The 22575-nt window shown below is 38.5% G+C and overlaps 1 protein-coding gene across 7 annotated transcripts; it reads left to right on the forward strand.

The window, feature by feature from the left end:
• The first annotated feature begins 712 nt into the window (after positions 1 to 712).
• Positions 713 to 15188, forward strand: LOC104590093 (outer envelope protein 80, chloroplastic-like). Of its 7 annotated transcripts, XM_088897654.1 has the most exons (9): positions 715 to 822; positions 904 to 1295; positions 1803 to 1896; positions 2028 to 2110; positions 2189 to 2277; positions 2380 to 2462; positions 6837 to 6907; positions 7047 to 7125; positions 7239 to 15188. In XM_088897654.1, exons 1-4 carry the CDS (start codon positions 816 to 818, stop codon positions 2081 to 2083), a joined length of 549 nt encoding a protein of 182 aa, XP_088753780.1. In that variant the 5' UTR covers positions 715 to 815; the 3' UTR covers positions 2084 to 2110; positions 2189 to 2277; positions 2380 to 2462; positions 6837 to 6907; positions 7047 to 7125; positions 7239 to 15188. The 7 variants fall into 7 exon arrangements, 6 of the variants coding, with proteins under 6 accessions (XP_088753781.1, XP_088753780.1, XP_088753779.1 ...); XM_088897655.1 differs by having other exon boundaries at positions 713 to 822; positions 2220 to 2277; positions 7047 to 15188; XM_088897653.1 differs by having other exon boundaries at positions 7047 to 15188.
• The last annotated feature ends 7387 nt before the right edge of the window (positions 15189 to 22575 follow it).

Raw genomic sequence — 22575 nt, forward strand, 5'->3', positions numbered from 1 at the left:
AGTAGAGTGCCCGAAGCGAACATCGGAAGCAAGTCCAAGCTCACTACCGAGCCCGAACTCCAGACCGCTCTACTGAGTCCGAGCTCCCTACCAAGAGTCCGAGCTCCCTATTAGGAGCCCGAGCTCCCTGGTAAGAGCGAGCTCCCTGTTAAGGGTCCGAGCTCCCTAAGTAAGAACCCGAGCTCCCTATTGGGAGTCCGAGCTCCCTATTAAGAGCGAGCTCCCTACGGAGAACCCGAGCTCCCTGCAAGGAGCACGAACTATACTGGGCCCCAAGCCTCACAAAGCTGACCCGAGCTGGCCCATGGCAGCTCGGAACACTCCAAACCGAACTCAAGACACCTCGCTCGCCACTCCACTTCGCTTCCGAAAACACCAGGCTGACCAAACGTACCCGACACCAAGGACGTCCGTATCCAAGGGCGACGCACCTAACTGATTTGGGATCTGACACCTGACAGCCGCACTTCAAACGGCTTCCTGCTACCGCCACTTGCAACCGTCGTCACTAGCCGCAGAGACGGCTCCGACAAAAGGAACAGTGGTGGTTCTGTCCGGCCAGAGGAAATGACATCTGAACTGGCAGGGGTTCAGAAGTAATCATGCCCGATCTGACGGAAGCCTGGAAGTGAGTGCGCGAGGTGGTTATAAAAGGCTCCTACCCCCCAGGAACGAGGTATGCTAACTTTGCGCTATCTAGTATATTTTGCCTTTGAAGGATTCTAACTTGAGATTCGGAGCCCTTACGCCGGGTTCTCCCCGGATCTTTTCTTCTCCTTCCGTTTCAGGTCCCTGTTACTCAGTTCAGAGACAAGATGACAGGTAAGACCGGTTGCATCATCACACTCTCCCTAAATCTAATCAAAATCAGAGATTCTATCAACCGTTTCATCTTGTGGATAGGAAATCGAAGAAATGCTGGGCCTTTTGCAACTAAATCTTCCATCATCTGCTCCTCTTCTTTAGCTTTGGTTCGACCGAGGAGTCGAATCAGAATGTGTCGTAAGGCACAGAGCTTCAAGAGAAAGCGTATTCACCGAGCCAGTACGGAAGAGAAAATGAAGAGAAGGTTTTCAATTAGTGAAGTTTTAATCCGGAACAAAGACGGGGAGGAACTCGAGAGGAAGGACCTTGAGGCAGAGGCAGCAGCGGCTTTGAAGGCTTGTCGCCCAAACTCAGCTCTCACTGTGCGAGAAGTTCAAGAAGATGCTCACCGGATTATCGACAGTGGGTACTTTTTCTCCTGCATGCCTGCCGCAGTTGATACCAGAGATGGGATTCGGTTGATTTTTCAGGTACGTTTTGTTTAATTCTCTTTTTTCTTTCCTTTTTCTTTTTCTTTTTCTTTAGGTATGCCAGAACATTACATAAAGAAACAAGGTGGGACTTGGGATCTTCTAGAAAAGAAAGAGTGCTGTAAATTTCGTTGCAGGGCCTTTTATCAATTAAGAAGTATTTGGTTGCAATAAAGGAAAAAGTGTTAGTCGAGTTCCCAAAATATTGTGCTATGATGATTACATGGTCGTAACCCCTCATCGATGCAGTGTGACTTATAGAATTATTGTTGGAAGTAGCAGCTAGATGTTAATTTGAGTTTTCAGGGATATGTATGATGCCTTCTGCTGTAAGCATGTTGAATTCTTTTCTGAATAGAATTCCGTGACGATGAACTGCAAGGGATTGGTTTTACTTTCACTGTTATAGTTTGGTGGGCAAAACGAACTTCTGTAACCACATTTTTCTTATTTGGTTTAGCATGGTATAAGCATCTGAAGTTCTGAACTGGTTTTCCGTGATACAAGGTAGAACCGAACCAGGAGTTCCAAAGGTTAATATGCGAAGGAGCCAGTGCTCTTTCCTTGAAGTTTCTGGAAGATGCATTCCATGATGGATATGGTAGGTTTCTTTTTTAATGGTTCTGAGCTATATACAGATTATATTTTCATTCTTTGTTTTACTCTTTTATCTGGCCATGCATCAAGAAATGCTCACAACATGCCTAATCTTTTTGGCATCGAGCTATGCAGGAAAAGTGATCAATATCTGGAGTTTGGATGAAGTGATAAGCTCCATTAATGGGTAGTACATGGAGCGAAGTCTACTTGGCATGGTTGGTGCTTCATCTGTACACGATTGTTTTGTTAATTTTAACATGCATTTCTTTTTTGATGGTTATCACTGGTTTCAGATGTTGAAATTCTCTCTGGTGGGATCATCAGGTTTCAAGTTTCAGAAGCTGAGGTCAACGATATCATCATAGAGTTCCTTGATAGGAGGGTCTGAGAACTTGTCTTTGGTGTTTAGTGTTTACTGAATAAAAGCTGAAAACTATTTAAGTTGCATTTTTATGGCTAATAGACTGCCTCATGATATCTTCAGTGGTGAGTTGATTACTGCAAAGACAAAGCCAGAAACTATACTTCAGCAACTGACCGCAAAGAAGGAAAATGTTCATCAATTTGGTAACTTGTGGTTGACTACTTGTGTAGGGAGGAACATTACTTGTTCTTAGGAATTAAGATACAAGGAACATTGCCTTAAAAAAGATGTCTATTTTTCTTCTAGTAAAGTTTATTCTAATTGTGAACTTCATTAATTCTTGAAGGTACTTATCATAATTGTTTAATTTTATGTTTGAAAGATAGATTGTTATGAACTAAGTCCATATGCTCTTTCTTTTTTTTTACTTTTTCATGTTGTTTTGCTTTTATGAAAAACATGTATTACACCATGAAGAAAGCGAAGATCATTAGATTGAATCATTGAAGTGTGTTAAACTTTTTAATCCAATATCTTTCTTGCTTGCCACAAGTTCATTGTTAGTTTGGCTAGCATTCCTTGATTGTGGAGTATTGACCTCCATCTTCCGATCTTTTTTCCCATTAAACCTGAAATTGAGAGCTATGCAATTTTTTTTGTTAATAAGAAATGAAAAAAACTAATATCATTATTATTCACAAGAAGTGAAATAAAGTGTTTAGATACAGTGCTCCATGCTCCAATGTTTAAAGCAAGGGCTGTTGATCCAATATAATCATCATCATTATCTAGGCCTTGTTCCAGCTATATGAGGTTGGCTACATGAATCCTATTTTTCCATTCTATTCTGTTCAGTGCAATATCCATTGTTAAATTATGAGCACATAAATCATTTCTTACTACTTAAACCCACACCCATTTTCGTCTGCTCCTAGCTCTTCTAGCTTCTTCAACCTGTAACAAATCACTTATTGTTATGAGTGCTGTAGATGGTCTTCTATGCACTTCACCAAACCATCTAAGTCTACTTTTTCTCATTTTAGAACCTATTGGAGATACTCCTAGTTTTTCCACTCATCCATGCGTTCACAATTGTGCCACTCATTTTTTGAACATATTGTATACTTGGTACTTGTTGAAACCTTTGCTCAATTATTCTATTCCAAGGTTTAAAATGTCAATGTCAATGGAAATGTCGCTTACCAAAATATAGGACATATGTTGAAAATGTCGAGGGGAAATATTGTAAAAATTAGAGACATTGTTGAAATATTATGAAATATGTGGAAATATGCAATGATATTTTGTAAAATGATAAAAGAAGCATTAATACATATTTCTAGACTATTATCTTATTCCCAACCATTATATAAAGCTAAGAAACTAAGATCAATAACAAATTAGTAAATGACGATTTACTGATTTATTATGCATTTTGATGTTTTCACAAGGTTATTTGATATTTTCTTTTGTTATTTTTAATTCTGATTTATTATAAATTCTAATATATTTATTTCACACTAGTAAATAGAAATACATTTATTCTGATTTTTTAAACATTAAAGTTATAATACATTATGTTTTATTATAAATTTAATAAACTAATTCTCCTTTTTGTAGTATTAACTATTAAGATTATGATAAATTCTGATTTCTTATAAGACTTAATGAATTTCCCTAAGTAGTAATAGTAGTAGGGCCCTAAACATCAGAGTGAACAACTTGAAAAGGAAACTCAGCCATTTTATTACCTAATGGAAAACTTGTTCTACAATGTTTGCTTAAGGACAAGTAGGACATTGAAAAGAGAACTCAGAAACAGAATTAAATAATTCAGGGAACAAGACTATGAAGAAGAAAAAGACATATGGCCCAAACGGTAATGCCATAGTAAAATCTAGGCTTTATTACAAGGACTCTTAGACTGTCTCACAAGATTTGTTGTATTATTCGCCTTTAAACCAGAAACATCCTCCAGAGTGTAGAGACCAACAACATGCCTCTTTCCAATCATTCTTCCAAAAGTCAAATCCTAGAAACACAAGAATTAGAAAAAAAAAGGTCACACCACAATTCAAAGATTGGGTAATACAACTAGCAGATAAAAGATTTATGGGGAATTTCGAAACATGATGAAATGAGTTCAAGTTAACACCATTCGGTAGGGAAACAATTCCATGGCCAATGGTGGTGTGAGAATCATTTACTAATCTCACTCTATCTCTACCAGAAAGCAAAATGGTAAGCTGAAAAAAGGTTTGGCTTATTGGTCATGTGAGCCCCAAAATCAATGATCCAAGGGGATGAGGATAAAGTGGACACATTGAATGCAACAACCTGGTTACCTGAGGTTGATACATGTGAGGTAGGAGTGATAAAGATTTCCTCAAGATGATGAAGTGTCCTACCATATTCTTCCAACCGATCATGTGAGGCATTCAACATTCTCTCCTTGGAGTTGGAACCATGGAGTTATTCTACTGCAATGAACCACAAGACACTACATTGGTTGAATTAGTTTTCTTCCCAAGCTGCTGTTGGTTCTGGAAATTCTGGAAATTCTAGAAATTCTTCAGCTTGCCAAGGAGATACTAAGGTCTCTTTGGTGTGTCAAGAGATTCAAGTCCTATCACAATGAGACTATCTCAGCTTACCCTTCTTCATCATATAACCACCTTTCTTACCATTACCATGACTCTACTTAGCCAAGGAGCAAGAGAACACCCCCCCCCCCCCCTTCATGCCAACCCTCTTGCTCTTCTCAGACTGAACAAGAAAGTACACATCCTGAATGGATGTGAGCTTCTTACTGCTTAATATCTGAACATGAATAGGCTAGTAATTAGGATTAGGACCCACAAGAAAGGCAAATATCCATTGCTGATGTTTTTTCTGTAGTCCCTAGCTTCCAACTCATCTCTCTAGGCAATGGTCTAATAATGGTCAAGTTCTTTCCACATCGAGGTGAGGGTAAAATAATATGAAGATAGCCTTTTCTCCCCTTCAACCTGAAGTTCATACAATGAGCATAATGTCTTTGTGCAGAAAAAAGTAGCCTGAGTTGTATAGTGACCAGCAGCCAAGAACATTAACACCGTTTCACGCAATCTAAAAGAGCAATAGAAACCGGAAAACTCCCAGTTTCAGCACTTGAGCTGATGATGTTTATCCTCCAGATACCCCTGAAATAGAAGAATCTTCAATAGCAGATTTGAAAGTAAGAGAGTACTAACACCAAGCAGCAGTACACAATCTGAGTGTAGCAGATTTGTACTTTTAACTACATCTCCAAAACTGACCCCTTCTACGACCAAAGAATGTAAGAACTAGGTTCTCATGCAAACAATACTTTGAATAATACAAACTGTTTGGTCAACCCAAGCCACTTGCAAACCAAAAGCAGCAATGAAATAAACTCTGAACACCAACAATAGCAGTCTGATTATACAGTAATCTAAACCTGTCAACTTTCTTCACAGGCCAAAAAAGGAAAGAACAGCCCTACAATTGATCTTCATAGTCCACACACCTCTAGCAGACAGTTTTGTCTAAAAACAGCTAGGCACCCAGAAACATCACTGATGGATTCCACTTCTTGATATTCTTGTGAAAGATCCATAAACTAAGGTGCAACACTGGCTGAATGGATCTCAAATTGCCAGCACACAACAAACTGGAAACAAGGCCTCTTTATTCCTTAACATTTTAGTCCACCATAGAAGGAAAAGAAATAAAAAACCAGATCTTACCTGATCAGAGTTTCTTCCAATTTGGCTAGTCCCAGACTCCCAGTACTCCAAGAGAGAACAGAGGAGAAGAAGATCCTATAGGTTATGGAAACCAGTGTTGTAAACTTGGACTGGACTGGATGGTTGGACCATGAAAACCAGGAACTGGCAGACATTCTGTATTTTTGGAGTTTTAAAATTCTGAGAAACCAGATGATCCCTGTCAAAAAATGGTGACAACTGTCTGGGTTTCAATGACCTAGCCAATTTTCACTAACCCAAACAGGTAATTAATTTATCAGAAATTATAAAATGACTACAACAATATTTGAATCTCTGACCTCTTCCTTGTGTATAATAACACCTTCCTTGTGCCTGAGGCATTTGGAAGCCCTTGCACCTTTAAAGTGCTGCCCTTGGATTTTCGAATCAATGAGCTCCAATAATCTGTGGAATGCTTCGATCAATTGTCCTGATAGCCCCAAGAGAAATTGTAGAACATGCTCTAGTATGGCACACTTCCCAAAGAAGGTAGGGAGGGACTTCGACTATCTTTTCAAAATTTCTGGATGCTATCCCAGATGGCAGTCACAACGCCATAGTAAATACCTGTATATTTCAATTGTTAAATGCATATTTGTAATTGTCTATTGAAAGCTAATTATGGGAAAATGTGTATAGTTGCTATAAATTTCACTTTGTCATCATTATTCTGAATTATTTCTTTGTATTTGTTCAATCCTATATAGTAGTCCTATTTCAAAAAAAAAAAAATGGAACTTTGTTGTATTTATCAATACATTACCTTCTCAAAAAAAATCCTAAGTAGTAATTTCATTTCCCATGCAGCATGCTGGTGTGCATGATGACAAAGGAGACCCCAAGATTAAGGATCATTATGGCAGCCCACTGACTGCAAGGTATTCACTTTTAAATACTGCCCCTTTCTGAACATTTTTGAGATTCTACAGTACATATTCATTATTTGATTATGCTGTTCGATTGCCACTTGTTCTCACCATATGTTTTATTCTTTTCTTTTGATTCATTTTTTTGCAGTGGAAATACTCAAGATGATATGCTTCTTGTAAAACTTGAATGTGTCTACACTGGGTCTGCCAACCATGGGTCTTCAATGGTATACTTCTTTCCAATTATCACTACTGGTCCCTCTGTATTTTGGAGAAAATAAGCAGCATTTTTGTGCTGCTATGCCGTTAGCCTCTCATTGCTATCTTCTATTTTCTCCAGTTTGTCTTCAACATGGAACAAGGACTTCCTATTTTGCCCGAGTGGTTGTGTTTTAACATAGACTGCCCGTGCTAGAAAGGGTGTTGAAATTGAACCTGCATGTATCCCTTTTAGATATGATATCCTGTATGTTCTTTTTTGTTCATGAGAAGCATTTCAGCTGCAGAACTTGCTCTAAATACGCACAACTGTAAAGAGGTGTGCTGCAATTAAGCTGATATTTGTATGTGGTTGGCTGTGGAGAGATTTCTTTTCCTATGGTGGGTGGCAAGCATAGCCTTCATTTTCTATGCATTTTGGTTTTGGTTGCATTCTTGTGTCTTCTTTATTTCTGGTAGAAATTTTCAACCTTATGGAATAATTATATATCGAGGGATCCTTCTCAAGACTATGGATCTAGAAAGATCATGAAATACACAAAAAGGAAAAGAAAATGGATAGTCTTGTTATTTCACAATCTACAATATCTGTTTGTGAAACTTGTCCTTCTCATGTTCTTATACTCTTTTTTTTTCTTAAACTGTAAAGTAAAATAATTTCATTAATAATCTTAAAACCATACAACTATGAAAACCCCTGTACAAAGAGAAAGCCTATTATCCATATTTCGACTGCTGCTACAGTAGTCCGAATAGGAAGAGGAGAAGAAGAAGAAGAAGAAGAAGAAGAGGAAGAGAAGAAGAGGGGTCAGTCGAAAATCTGATGGATAACCCATCCAGTCGACCCCCTTAATCTATATTAGCTTCTAATCATGTTTACAAAGACAGAAATGCCCTTACTTAAGTGTGGGGCAGAGTAACTCTAATAACACAGCCACATAAGCAAGTTACTTAATAAACAGAAGAAGACTAAACTACCCCTATTCGACACATCTTAACACTCCCCCTCAAGCTGGAGAATATATGTCATATAATCCCAGCTTGTTACATAGATAGTTCACTTTCCCTGAGCTTAGAGCTTTTGTAAACAAGTCTGCCCACTGGTCATTGGAGCTCACATGTTCTGTATTTATCTCTCCGGCAAGAACCTTCTCTCTCACAAAGTGGCAATCAACCTCTATGTGCTTTGTTCTCTCATGAAAGACAGGATTGGAAGAGAGATGGAGTGCAGCTTGGTTGTCACAGTACAATTTCATAGGTTTATCCATGTGAAACCCAATTTCTTGTAGAAGATTCCTCAGCCACACTAATTCACAGGTAGTGTGAGCCATGGCCCTATATTCGGCTTCAGCACTGCTTCTGGCTACAACCGTCTGCTTTTTACTCTTCCATGTCACAAGGTTTCCTCCCAGAAATGTGCAATAGCCTGTAGTAGATCTTCTGTCACTCACTGAGCCTGCCCAGTCTGCATCTGTATACCCAACTACTTCAAGTTTTCCTCCTGGTTTATACAATAGCCCACGGCCTGGAGCTCCTTTCAGATACCTCACAATTCTAAGGACTGCATCCCAGTGAGGTATACGAGGGTTTTGCATGAATTGGCTCACCACACTGACTGTAAAGGAGATGTTGGGTCTCGTGATAGTCAGATAGTTCAGCTTTCCCACTAGTCGTCTATACCTTCCAAGATCTTCAAATACTTCTCCTGTATCACTGCTCAACTTAACATTTGGTTCCATAGGGGTCTCAGCCGGTTTTGCACCTAACAGTCCTGTTTCTTCCAATAGATCAAGGACATATTTCCTTTGACACAGATTCACACCTTGTTTTGACCTGGCAACCTCAATTCCCAAGAAATACTTTAATGTTCCAAGGTCCTTTGTTTGAAAATGATTTTGCAGAAATGCCTTTAGTTTGCCAATCCCCAATTTATCACTACCAGTGATGACAATATCATCCACATAGACCACTAATAAAATCTTCCCAGCTTCTGAGTCATAGCTGAACACGGAGTGATCAACCTGACATTGCTTCATTCCAAAACTCTTCACCACTTCACTGAACTTCCCAAACCAAGCACGTGGAGATTGCTTCAACCCATAAATTGCTTTCTTCAGCTTGCACACCTTACCACCCTCCCCCTGAGCAACAAACCCAGGTGGTTGCTCCATATATACCTCCTCCTCTAGATCACCATGAAGGAAGGCATTCTTTATGTCAAGTTGAAGGAGAGGCCAATCATACATAACTGCCAAAGAAATTAGAACACGAACGGAACCAATTTTAGCCACCGGAGAGAATGTCTCCATATAGTCCACACCATACGACTGTGAGTAACCTTTAGCAACAAGTCTGGCCTTCAAACGCTCCACACTACCATCTGGCAAGTATTTCACAGTATACACCCATTTACAGCCCACAGCATGCTTCCCAAGTGGGAGAGTAGTGAGTTCCCACGTTTGAGTATGTTGAAGAGCAGAAAGTTCCTCCTCCATTGCCCGCCGCCATCCAGGTGAACTAAGAGTTTCTTGAACATTGTTAGGTATGGAAATAGAAGACAAAAGTGAAACAAACTGGCGATGCGAGGTAGAAAAACGAGATAATGAAACAAAATTGGAAATGGTATGGAGTGTAGAACTACGTTTACCTTTCCGTAAGGCAATGGGTAGGTCAAGATCTGAAGGTTCAGCAATAGGAGCCATGAGAGGATCCGCAGACGAGGTAGAAGTAGGAGGAGGGGCCGGTGTCGTTCGACGTGTATACACTTGTCGGATCGGTGGTCGTTCAGTGGTGACCTGCACTGGATGAGGAGATGAGTCTACTCCAACAACAGCCTCTGGAACTGAATCACTGACAGGAAGAGGAAGAGGAGGTAAGGGTGAGGACAAGGGTGCTTCAGGACGGGAGAAGAAGGGAACAGACTCAAAAAAGGTGACATCAGGGCAGACATAGCACTTTCGGGCAATGGGATTATAACACTTGTACCCTTTTTGAGTCCGAGAGTAGCCAAGGAAGACACATTTAATTGAGCGTGCATCTAGCTTGTCTATTCCAGGACTCAGATTATGAACAAAGCACACACAACCAAAGACACGAGGAGTTAATGGAAATGGAGATAAAGTGGGAAACAAGATGGAGAAGGGTGACTGACCATGAAGAATAAAAGAGGGTATCCGATTAATGAGAAAACATGCAGTGAGTACAGCATCACTCCAAAACCGTTTAGGAACATTCATGTGGTGAAGCATAGACCGAGCAATTTCAAGAAGATGACGATTCTTCCGTTCAGCAACCCCATTTTGTTGAGGGGTGAAAGCACATGATGTCTGATGAATAATGCCATGCTGTTCTAAATACTGTTGAAATGCAGTAAGAAAATATTCACGACCATTATCTGAACGGAGAACTTTGATTGGAACACCAAATTGTGTACGTATTTCAGCATGAAATTTTTGAAAAATGGAAAATAATTCACTTCTTTCTTTCATTAAGTAAATCCATGTCATTCTTGAACAATCATCAATAAAGGAGACAAAATACTTGTACCCATTGTAAGACTCAATTTTGATTGGACCCCAAACATCTGAATGAACCAAAGAAAAAGGACTCAACATGCGACTCTCAACTCTCGGACTAAAGGACACACGACGGTGTTTACCAAACTGACATGACTCACATTGTAAAACTGACAACTGACTCAATGATGGAACCAACATCTTGAGAACCTTGAGAGATGGATGTCCCAGTCGACAATGCCATTGTAGAAGAGTAAGGGAGGTCTGAAGTGCAATTGAAGATCCATCGCCGTCAAGGTAATACAATCCACCAGCTTCATGCCCCCCACCAATCTTCTTCCCCGTCTTGAGATCCTGAAAAACACAAGTGGAAGGAAAGAAGGTAACAGAACAGTTAAGAGCTTTGGTTATTTTACTAACAGACATAAGATTGAATGGAAACTTAGGTACATATAAAACAGATGATAAGGGGACAAAAACCAAGTCAACATTACCAACACCACAAATGGGAGATGAGGACCCATTGGCAAGTGTAACAGTTTGTGATGTGGAGGTTTTAGAAAGAGAAGAGAACACACCTGGAGTCCCGGTCATATGATTTGAGGCTCCAGAGTCAATAATCCAGGAAGGAGTTTTAGATGACATGCAAGCAATACCTGATTGGGCATATGTGGCAGTGGTATGCTGTGAAGTAGTTTGAAGGAACCGTTCATACTCATCACGCGGAACACTCACCATCTCCCTCCCAGAAGTAGATGTAGATGTGGGAGGTGTTCGGTCTGCCAGTTTACTGTCACTAATAGCAACCTCGCCTGCTACAGCATGATTAGCCCATTTAGAGGGAGGGCCATGTAGGTCATAACAGAAATTCACTGTGTGTCCATCCCTACCACAATGAGTACATTTCCTTGTAGAATTATTTTTTCCTCTACCACGGCCTTCCCTTGAATCACGGCCACCCCGACCAATCATGGAATTGCCACGGCCCCCTCTGGAATGACCTCCCCCTCTTGTACTATGTCCACCACCTCTAGCTGTCACAAGTGCTGATCTATCATACTGTGTGGGGTTCTCTGTCTGGCCCAAAGAAATTCTACGAAGTCTTGAGAATACTTTCTCAAGTGATGGAAGAGTAGAGCCCCCCAATATTTGAGCTCTAATTGGTTCATATTCTGACTTCAGCCCCACTAAAAATCTTGTAACATCAAGTTGCTCCTTTTGCTGTTGCTGAACTTGAATATCTGAAGTAAGGGGATGATAGACATTGAGTTCATTCCTTATATTCTTCATGCAGGCATAATACTCTTCTAGTGTTTTGGTTCCTTGTTGTAGATCAAAGTACTCCTGATACAGCTGATATACTCTTGTTGTGTTGTCTTGTCCAGAATATAGCTTCTTAGCATGCTCCCATATATCCTTAGCCGTATCAAGGAACATGAAGTTGGCACTGATTTTGGGTTCCATACTATTCCACAGCCAAGTCATGATTTGAGCATCTTCTTGTTCCCAATCATCAAACCCTGGAGAGTCAACCGGTGGCTTCTCATCTCTTACATGCTTTACTTTCTTCTTTGCCTTGAGAAAAACTTCCACTGATTTAGCCCATGGAACATAGTTCTCTCCATTTAGCTTAATTGAGGTCATTTGTACCCCTAGGTAGTCGGAGGAAATTACTACACTAGGTTTCTGATCATTGTAGCCATCTCCTATTGCTGCCATTGTACTCTTTCACAGTTGTCTCTAACTTTACTTCTCAGCTACAAGCTGATTGATGTTGTTCACAGTTTGATATTTCAGCACCTATTGCAGTCTCTAAACACCACAGTGGAAGCACACACTTGGTCTTATTCACACTACTGCTGACTTCACACACTTACGTCCCACATAAGAATCAGTTTACCATTCATTAATCACAAGTAGAGGCCCTCTTACAACCACTCAAGCACCACAACACAGCCAAATCTGCTGCACCCAGTTCAGACTTGTTCAACACACTTAAGAGGGCATTACACAACCACAAGGAGTTCGGCAAGTTCACTGCATTCTACCTTACACCACTCAGCCACTTACAGCAGCCCTAACACCATTCGGCTACTGCACACACAGCTATTCAACAACTTACAGCAGCCCTACACCATTCGGCTACTGCACACACAGCCACTCAACAACTCACAGCAGCCCTACACCATTCGGCTACTGCACACACAGCCCTACCTAGGGCAACAATGAACCTAGTTCTCTAGGTTCTACTCAATACTAACAGCTTCTTGTAGGGTTTCTACCCAGAAATATAAGTAACACTAGAAGAAGAGAGAACCGACCTTCCTTTGAGAATATCAATCAACCATTCACTGCTGAAGTTACTTTCCTTGTTGAAGAGAGTTATGCACAGCAGAGAGACAAGCTGTAATGTTTCTGACCTAGGGCGAACCAGTCCTCTCCATCGACTGACCAGAAACGAAAGTGAAGAGTCACGAACAACACTGAGGTGCTTTACCAACTGACTTAGATCAGGAACCTTGCTCTGATACCATATTTCGACTGCTGCTACAGTAGTCCGAACAGGAAGAGGAGAAGAAGAAGAAGAAGAAGAGGAAGAGAAGAAGAGGGGTCAGTCGAAAATCTGATGGATAACCCATCCAGTCGACCCCCTTAATCTATATTAGCTTCTAATCATGTTTACAAAGACAGAAATGACCCATCCAGTCGACCCCCTTAATCTATATTAGCTTCTAATCATGTTTACAAAGACAGAAATGCCCTTACTTAAGTGTGGGGCAGAGTAACTCTAATAACACAGCCACATAAGCAAGTTACTTAATAAACAGAAGAAGACTAAACTACCCCTATTCGACACATCTTAACAATCCATAATAAAGTAGCATGTCTATGCAGATCCTTGAAAGAAAGGATCAAAATATCAATACGATACACCCCATATTGGGCCTATCATCATATCCAAGGTCTTGAGACTCATGGATACACCGATACACACAGGGGTTAGAGGGTTTTGAAAGTTTGGGATGATAGAAGGCATCCCTCTCATGCTGATAAAAAAAAAAAAAAAAAAAAAAGAGTATCAGTCTTATCAATATGCACTGATACCCATTTTTTGGCATTGAATGTTATCAATATTTTGATTCTTGCTTGAAAGTGACCTCACTTTCCCTTCAAAAGTTCTTCCCCTCCTCAAATGGGGTAACTCACTGCAATGTTTTTCCTATTTCCTGAAAGCAAATGTTCAGCCAAAGTTGCATATTATAAGTAGTGATTGAAACCAGCAACCGATTCTGAATTTTATAAATAGATATTTGCTCATGGGGACCATTTCCTGGTTTAATGGTAAAATCTCGGATGAAAAGTCTGACTTGCAGGTTCCTGTCTGAAAGCAGCCACAAAGGAATCCCCAAATCTGTCGTGCCCATGCATGAGTTTTGCTTATTTTTTAATCTAGCATATTAGCTTTCTAGGAGATATATTTTGGAAGAACTTCAATCTGTCTTTAATCAAGCATGTTAGCTTTGTATCTGACCTTAAATAACAGAGAAGTGGTTCTTTGGCCGTGAGTATATTTGTTTAGTTGAAGATACTTGAAGATGAATGCTGCTAAATTCTTTGTTTTTAGCACCAATGTTTATTGTGCCTCGTACGAGTTCAATGAAATAGTTGGACTACATGTTTTAACTAAGGGGAGTCTTTATCTTGCCTAAGGGCCATTAGCTCCAAGATTTATTTTTTGATGAACTGTGCGTGGAATTTTATTTTTCCCCCTTGCAAAGTCCCAGTGTTATATGTACGGATGACTGATCATTGATCATTTTTTATTCCCCTGTTTTTCAGCTTGGACCAGTTGTGGGGGCCATTTTTACTGACTATGGAAGCGATCTTGGATCTGGCCCTACTCTGCCTGTTATATTTTCTATAACTATATCTAGTTTCTGTTTTGTCAATCAGACTAGAAATGGATATGAGCGAAAGAATGCTTTAGCAGAATAGCAGTATAGCAGTCAAAAATCTAGGAACAGGAATACTAGTCGAATAAAATGCACTATGTATTTTCTGATGTTAAAAGGACTGGGTGGTTGTCTAGTACATCATTTCCTGCTTTTTCTTGGCCTTTCAAGTTCCATAATTCCTGGCCTATTCAACTGAAAACTGCAACCTATTGGCAGCATGGTGCAACATCCAGATGCCATACCTCTTCTTCCCCTTCTATTTAATTTTGTTGCTTCTTTACCTTTCCAGGTGATCCAGCTGGAGCAAGATCAAAAACCTGGAAGTGGTAACGGTTATGGGTTCGGGATCCGTGTAGACTCCCCCTTGGGGCCACTGCGGTTGGAATATGCATTCAACGACAGCCAGGAAAAGAGGTTTCATTTTGGAGTTGATCGCCGGAAATGATGGTTTCTTTGCTTCATTGGCATTGCTAATTCCGCGCTATTTGTTGTTCTTTTCTTTACATTATCACTGCTAATCTATTGGCTGCAGTTTTGATTCTCGCTATACACATAAAAAAGGGTGAGAACAAAGAAATAATTAAAGAAAATCTCTGAAAATATCTGTCATTATGGATCCTCTTCCCCCCATCATGTGGATAACTTCTCGTAGTCGTTGCAAATCTGGATGGTGAATGAAGTCAGGACTCAGGATGCTGTTGAGAAAGAGAGGAAATTTACCTCGGCATATTTTTGGTGGCTAAAACCCTAAATTCTCGAGGTGTAAGTTTTCTTGAAAATGGAACAAATTACGAATTATTCAGTCATAAGCCTCTTCACCTAAGAGAAGTAAACCTATTGTTGTGTTTGGGATAAAATCCGTTTAGGTTATTAAAATGCTGAAGCAGAGGGCTACAGTTTTGGCTGCATCAATTTCGGTCGAAATTCACTAGACTCGTCGTCTGTTGCTGGAAAACGGATGATATCTCAGACTCAATGCTGGCTTCAAACTCGTACTTCATATAAGCATATCGCTTTTATGATTGGTTGTACTGAAACTAAGGTTAACGCTTTCCATTTCTCTTGCAGTCTATTCATGTTTGATGTAGCTCTGTAGATCAGTCATGGAATGACCATGTAATTTTTTTTTTCACTGCATAGGCTTTTATGCTTGTCCAATTGAATTGAATGATCTGAATTTACATATTGGACTATTCAAATGCTGCCTATCTATTTTCTATATCTGAATGAATCTGATCAGACAGTAAATTCCTCTCGCCCAGATGGTCCTGATTCTCATCAAAAGATTTTTGTAGTCGATTTTGTTGATTTGAAACCCCCCCTTAAGAGAATTTCTTTAGTCTTGGGCACGACTGCGTGGAATCTCTGACAGGCCATATTGCATTTAAATCTAATGTTATTGCAGTAGCCGGTGGGTTGTCAAAGAGTTCCTGCTGCCTTTTCAGTGTCGCTATCTGTGTCATTCAAAATCAAGACACCTTTCCGTTTCTACAGGACCACTGTTTCATGAGGCCTTCTTTACTGGGTTCCAGAATGAATTTCTTTGTCTTCTCTGTCTTGTGGGCTGTTCACTTGAAACCAAAGTTGAGAGCAGTCTTGCACGTGGACGGTGGTCTCTGCACTCTATCACCATGGTTTTAGGATCATGATGTGATCACCATCCAATCTTGGCAAGTGGTAGTGCCTTTCATTCTCCTTTCCTCTTGGCTTTGTTCTACCTGGGTTGACTCAGTGCAATAGAGTGGTCGTGCCTTCATGATTGATGCATTTCATCAGTGCTCTAGCACTAATGTGCCACGACCATCCTGTCACTTGGGCTGTAAATGGATTACGAAGATCAGATACCGATTTAACTTTAATCTGATTATCTCACGTTTGGATATTAGAACTTGCATCCAATTAATAAACAGATAAGATGCGAATTTAACCCGTTGGTCCGATTAAAATCTAAAGTCTAATAAAAAGTTATTATTTTATGTATATATGGATATTATTTATAATTATATAAAATTTATATTTGATAAACTTTAAATATAATTAGTTTTTTAATTGTTTTAATCATTTTAAAATAGTTACGGATTAAATCTGAATTTGATCCAAAAGTTGACATAATAATGCAGATGAAGCTGAAACCGATCCGTTTATAGCCCTACTTGTCACCAACATGCATCTTGTCCTCACCCACATAGCATTTCTCCCTCTTACCATCCCTGAGGGGTAAGGGCTGAAATTGAACAGAACCAGCAAAGTCTGTTTGCTGATAACAATTGCTAGCTGCCTAGAAACAAAGGAATCAAACAAGATAGAAAGATAAACCATTGGTAGCAGGTGATCTACCGGGCAAAAGGTGCTAACTGCTAGCAGCCTAGCACATTCTCGTCTTTGCCAAGTGTGTCTCATTCTATCAATCCAAGCAGTCTTGCCTGATACTGAGATAATGCTTTAATGGTTATATTCCTCTCTTTATCTCAGGCATTTCTTACACATGGACTCTCCCATACATTGGTGAAATGATGCCCATGTTGCATGGATGATGGATCATTTGATGTGACTGGGTGTCCTGTAACTCGGCGGAGGAGACTTGACTCCACATTTAAGTTAATAGCTCAGCAGTCAGCAGCCCCATGCCATGTTCTTAACAAACTTTGACGGATTGGTATGATTGTTCATCCAACCCTGCATCCCCTCTTAAATGATAACAATAACAAGACCCACTGAAAAAGAGAACAAAACCACATCCACATCACATTGAAGTGGTGGCATCAGAGTTCAGGAAAAAAAAAAAAAAGAGGAGCTTCTCCTCTCATCTGTTGTTTTCTTGGATATTCTTTCCCCAAGTTAATCCCTTGTACTAAAAGGAATAAACAAATAAGAAAGGATCATGGTCAACAAACCAACAAGAAAAAGAAAATTGAATGTTCTTTGTAGTTTTTTTTTTTTTTTTAATTCCTCACTGTTTTTGTAAATGTGACAAAACATTTAGAAGTTTAATTACCTCGGTTGGTCCGCTTGTGTTCATCTTCTGAACCGAACCCACATGCCACATCTAATAGAAAATATATAAAACCTATCAGCTTGCTTAATCTCTTTATTCTTGTCAGTGGTTTTGTTCTACTTGTACCCTCTCCTTTACTTCTGAATTTTATTCATTTATTTTCCTTCACCTAGACTAAAACCTTCCAAGCCTCTCACTCTTCTCGCCAACCTTCAAACAAGCACTAATAAATATAGGGTGTCATCACTTAACCAAAACAGTTACTACTGCATGTCCGCACCTGACCTAACTGAGTCACAGAGAGAGAGAAAACGACAAGCAAAGATGAGGGGATGGAAGATTTTGGGTGATGTCATAGTTTTACGTGAACAGTGACTGCCAATCATTTCAAATTTCCCACAGTTTCAACCTTTCGCACGTGTCATCCATTTATACAACCGGTTTTTTTGAGCCTAGTGTTATTTTGATGTCCGAATTTTAAAATGTAACGATTTAGTATCAGAACTTTCAAAATGTGTCAATCCAATACTAAATACTTATTGCTAAGTAGTTATTAACCAGCTGTTAAGTAGCATTTTAGAAAGACATAAATGTCCTACGAGTATCATCTAATTTTCTTTATAAACCATTCAAACATTAACAAAAAATTGACAGTCCCAAATCCTTGCCTTTTTCATCTTGAAATTACTAATTTTTAGTCAACGTTTGAATGGTTTATAAAGAAAATTAAATAACATAGGAAGGACATTTATATTTTTTTTAAATACTACTTAACAGCTAGTTAACAGTACGTAATGAATTGACTTTTTAATGAGTTGTTACATTTTAATTTTCATTCAAAATTAATTGAGAATTAGAGTACTTAATTGAGAATTTTCCTTTTTTTTTTAAATTTTCTGCAAAATTCAACCATACAGCTGTGGTATGTGCAAGTACGCCCATGCATGGATTCATTGCATGGGCCTTGCTTATTAACTATCAACACGTTAACACCTTTGGGCTTTCCCTCCATTGAAAATGATGAAGTGGGCCCTTCAGCTTCATCACACTTTGAATATTACTTTTGGGAAACCAATCAAACATCCGATCGCAATGGAGACTACTGACTTGAGATAAAACGTTTCCACAGTGCCCATGTTGCTCAACCATGGTTAGAACTAAAAAACTACGCGCCGTTTGGTTTGCAGGAATCGGAATTAGATTGGATTATTCTGACTCCAACTGTTTGGTTGGGCGAAATCAAAATCCCATTTTTATTCTTGTTGAGGGAGTGGCTATTCCATGCTCCTTCCTTGATAATAAAATCCCATTCCTGCTTATTTCAATTCCCATTCTTATTCCTGTTTTAAACCACACAGATTACAGGAATAGACCATTCCAATTATGATTCAGAAGAATTTCGATTCTGATTCTCATTCCAAACCAAACAGACCCTTAAAAACCGATCAACTGGGTTCCTACATATCCTTGATCTACAGTTAACAGCCGTCAGATTGCATAATGCACAACCCTAGAACAATCAAATTTCAAGCCCACGTTGCATCACCACCGTGAACGAAGGAAAAGGAACGTGAACCCAACAGCATAGAATTGAATAAAACACAATTTGCTTGTCTTTGGGGTGTTAAAATAGTAATTGATAATATAATCCTTCTGGAATTTCGTGATCATGGAGGCAGAGATGTTTGGGAGTTTGAAAACAGAACATGGACAAGGAGACTCAAAAGTAATCCCACACACTCGTGCTATCTTGGGAACAGGAAGGGATAGAAGCACGGATGGAGACTAGTCAAGAACAGGAAGCTCGTCTGAATTGCTGGTCTGATTTTTTGTTTTGGTTACCGTTCATTTAAATCCATTTTACAGATCTCTAGTCTCTGGGGCTCTATACCCAGATGAGATTATTAATTAGTTAATTCATTGTTCAGATAATTAATTAATGTGCTTGGCTTTATGTGTTTCTTCTTTCTTGTTGGTAAGATAACCCTAAGCCCAGAAGCATTTTAATGTCTCCCACCCATGTTTCTCCCTGTATTGAAAGTGTGCATGAAATGGGAATTCCTAAATGAATTGCTGCTTGTCCAATCCCCAAGAATTTTGTTAATATTAACACAGAAGAGGCTTTGAGCTAAGTAAAGAATTCTTCCATATTGGCTTGAGGTGCTTGTCATATGTCAATCAATCCACTGGTCCTTCAGTAGGGGATCCATCCAAGAAAGGTTCTTGTGGGTTGAATATAAACAAAAGTTGGGTCTTCTGAAAAAACGAACAAAGTGTTATTGGATTTCTCCAAGTGTTGATACTGGGAGTACTATCCAGAGCATTAAGTACTTGAAACTAAAAATTGGTTTTCTAAAGAGAACTACTTCATGTATTGGTTTGGTCTATGGTTACAAATCGAGATGTAATTAAGTCTTAATCCTTTCAAATTGAACATGGTTTTGAATTTTCTCTCTTAGCTTGATATTTCCAATGCCTTCCTTGCAAGGATCAAATAGAAAAAAAAAAAGACATGAACATGAAAAATGCAAGCTTCGGTTTCATAGAAGAAACATCAGCTTTGAAATGAAAATACACGTTTAATGATAAAAATAATTATCACATAAACTAATTTAATTAATTAGTGCTTTTGGGTTCACGTGATCCTCAAAACCCATTTACAGAAGCGAAAATTCATGCTCATACAAGGCTAAAAATGGATGGAAATGGGGCACACATCTGACTGTTTGAAATAGTAACTTATTACACAAGGGATATTGCTTCGAGTCTAGCACAAACTACTATTTGGTGGTCTAAGCAATCTTGTACAATGTGGCAACTATTATATTTTTTAATCCATGGCAGAGCCTATTAACATCCTTTAACACATTCTTAGCAAGAACTACTTAAAATTTATAAAATAATTCAATTGACCAGTTGTTTATACAACAATGTTGATCAGTTTAATACTGTAGCCATATTGCTTGCAATTATATATAATTGATTAAAATCAGCAAATGCATTAGAAAAAAAATGAGATTTTATGAATCTACTGGCTTGTGATTTTTAAGCCAATCATGAAATGGAGAAAGTATCAAATTTCTCATCTTCATGTAAACTTTGTCCTATATGGGGGAGCTACATGGTTCCTGTTCCACCACTTCCATCTTATTCAATACCATATCCATTGTCAAATTTTGGATCCTTAAACCATTTCTCACTATTTCAATCCATGCCCTTTGTCATCTATTTAGTGCCATATCAAAGCCGCCTGTTGAGTACCTCCTGACATTTGAACTTTGATCTACCCAAAAAGCACAATTTCCTAATTAGCCACCAATGAATTTATCAAATCCATATTTATATATAGAAAGAAAAAAAAAAAGGTATTCTGAGCATAAGGCCATGTTTCTCATTTTTTTTTTAATTCTGGTTCATTCTAAGCAAGAGTGGCCAATAATGAATAACATTAGAGCGTTTGGTTACAAAATTCTTACCATGAGTCACATTCTTTCTAGAATGAAAAATCAACCCCATAGCACAAAAATTGAGTAGCCTGCAGCATGAAAAATAATCATGCCCCATATTGCTCATTTTCATTCTTAGGAAACTCTGCTTACAAAACTACCACCATAGATATTTACTTTTGTAAAAGCACTTTTACAAAAGTACTTTTATGAAAGCACTTTTACAAAAGTACTTTTATGAAAGCACTTTTATAAAAGTACTTTTATATTAAAGTATTTTTACAAAAGCATTTTTATAAAAGTAAATTTATGAAAGTACTTTTGCGAAAATAAAGTACTTTTACATTAAAGCACTTTTCTGAAAGCATATTTATAAAAAAAAAATACTTTTATAAAAAGTACTTATATGAAAGTACTTTATATAAAAGTGCTTTTATGAAGGTACTTTTATAAAAACACTTTTACGGTAGTACTTTTATGAAAGCACTTAAATAAAAGCACTTTTATGAAAGCACTTTATATAAAGTACTTTTACTAAAGCACTTCTACGAAAGTACTTTTATGAAAGCATTCATACAAAAGTACTTTTATAAAAGCATTTTTATGGTAGTATTTTTACGAAAGTACTTTTTATTAAAGCACTTTTATGGAAGTAATTTTATAAAAGGACCTTACGAAAGTACTTTTACAAAACATCTATGCCAACAATTTTGGAGACCTAGGCTGGCGGTTTATGAATACTGACACAATTTTTTTTTTTTTTGAGGCTCTATTTGGAAGGAGTACAAATACAAATATGTAGTGTACAAAACCTTGCATTTTGTATGTATTTGCACAGTACATAATTGTATTTGTTCTCCTTCCATAGCCTGAAGAATGAAAATGAGCAGTATAGGACACTTGTCAATCTGAAAAGAATCTGTTTAAGGGAAAAATGTGTTTGGTTCATAGCAATATTTTGTCATTATGCCTATTTTTCCTATTCTTGTCCATTTTAGAATTTCATCTTCGATAAGAATGAGAAAGAACGAGAATTGAACCAAACATGACCATGTTTGGTTTGAAGGAAAAGGTAGGAAAAGAAAGGAAAAGGTGGAAAAACCTTTACAAATCTTGTATTGGTTTCCTTACTTCTCCCTTCCTTTTCCTTCAATCCAAACATAGCCTAAACATCCCTCTTTTAGCGTGTTGGTTCTATCTCTGAAACTGAAAAACCTACATATGCTTAATTAATAAGTTATTGGGTCACCATTCATCAACTTATTAATGGTGCAGAGATAATTATTTAATTCCTTTACTCCAGAACTTTTGTAATGACAAGAATACCTCTCGTACTCATATTTAAATATATAGAAGAAACTGCAGTGTCCACTCTGATCAGCAACTCAAATATGATGGTTCACCAGACTGCAGAAACAAATTCGATCTTCAGAGTACATTAAAAAATAAGCTCTAGCTCTCATCCCAACAAGATCTAATTAGACTATAGAGGCATATCAGACTGCTTCTTCTTCTTCTTCCAAATACGATCTCACCCGTCTTGATA

This window comes from Nelumbo nucifera, chromosome 2 (genome assembly GCF_055504915.1).
Source record: "Nelumbo nucifera cultivar China Antique chromosome 2, China Antique-T2T, whole genome shotgun sequence".
Taxonomy (NCBI): Eukaryota; Viridiplantae; Streptophyta; class Magnoliopsida; order Proteales; family Nelumbonaceae; genus Nelumbo; species Nelumbo nucifera.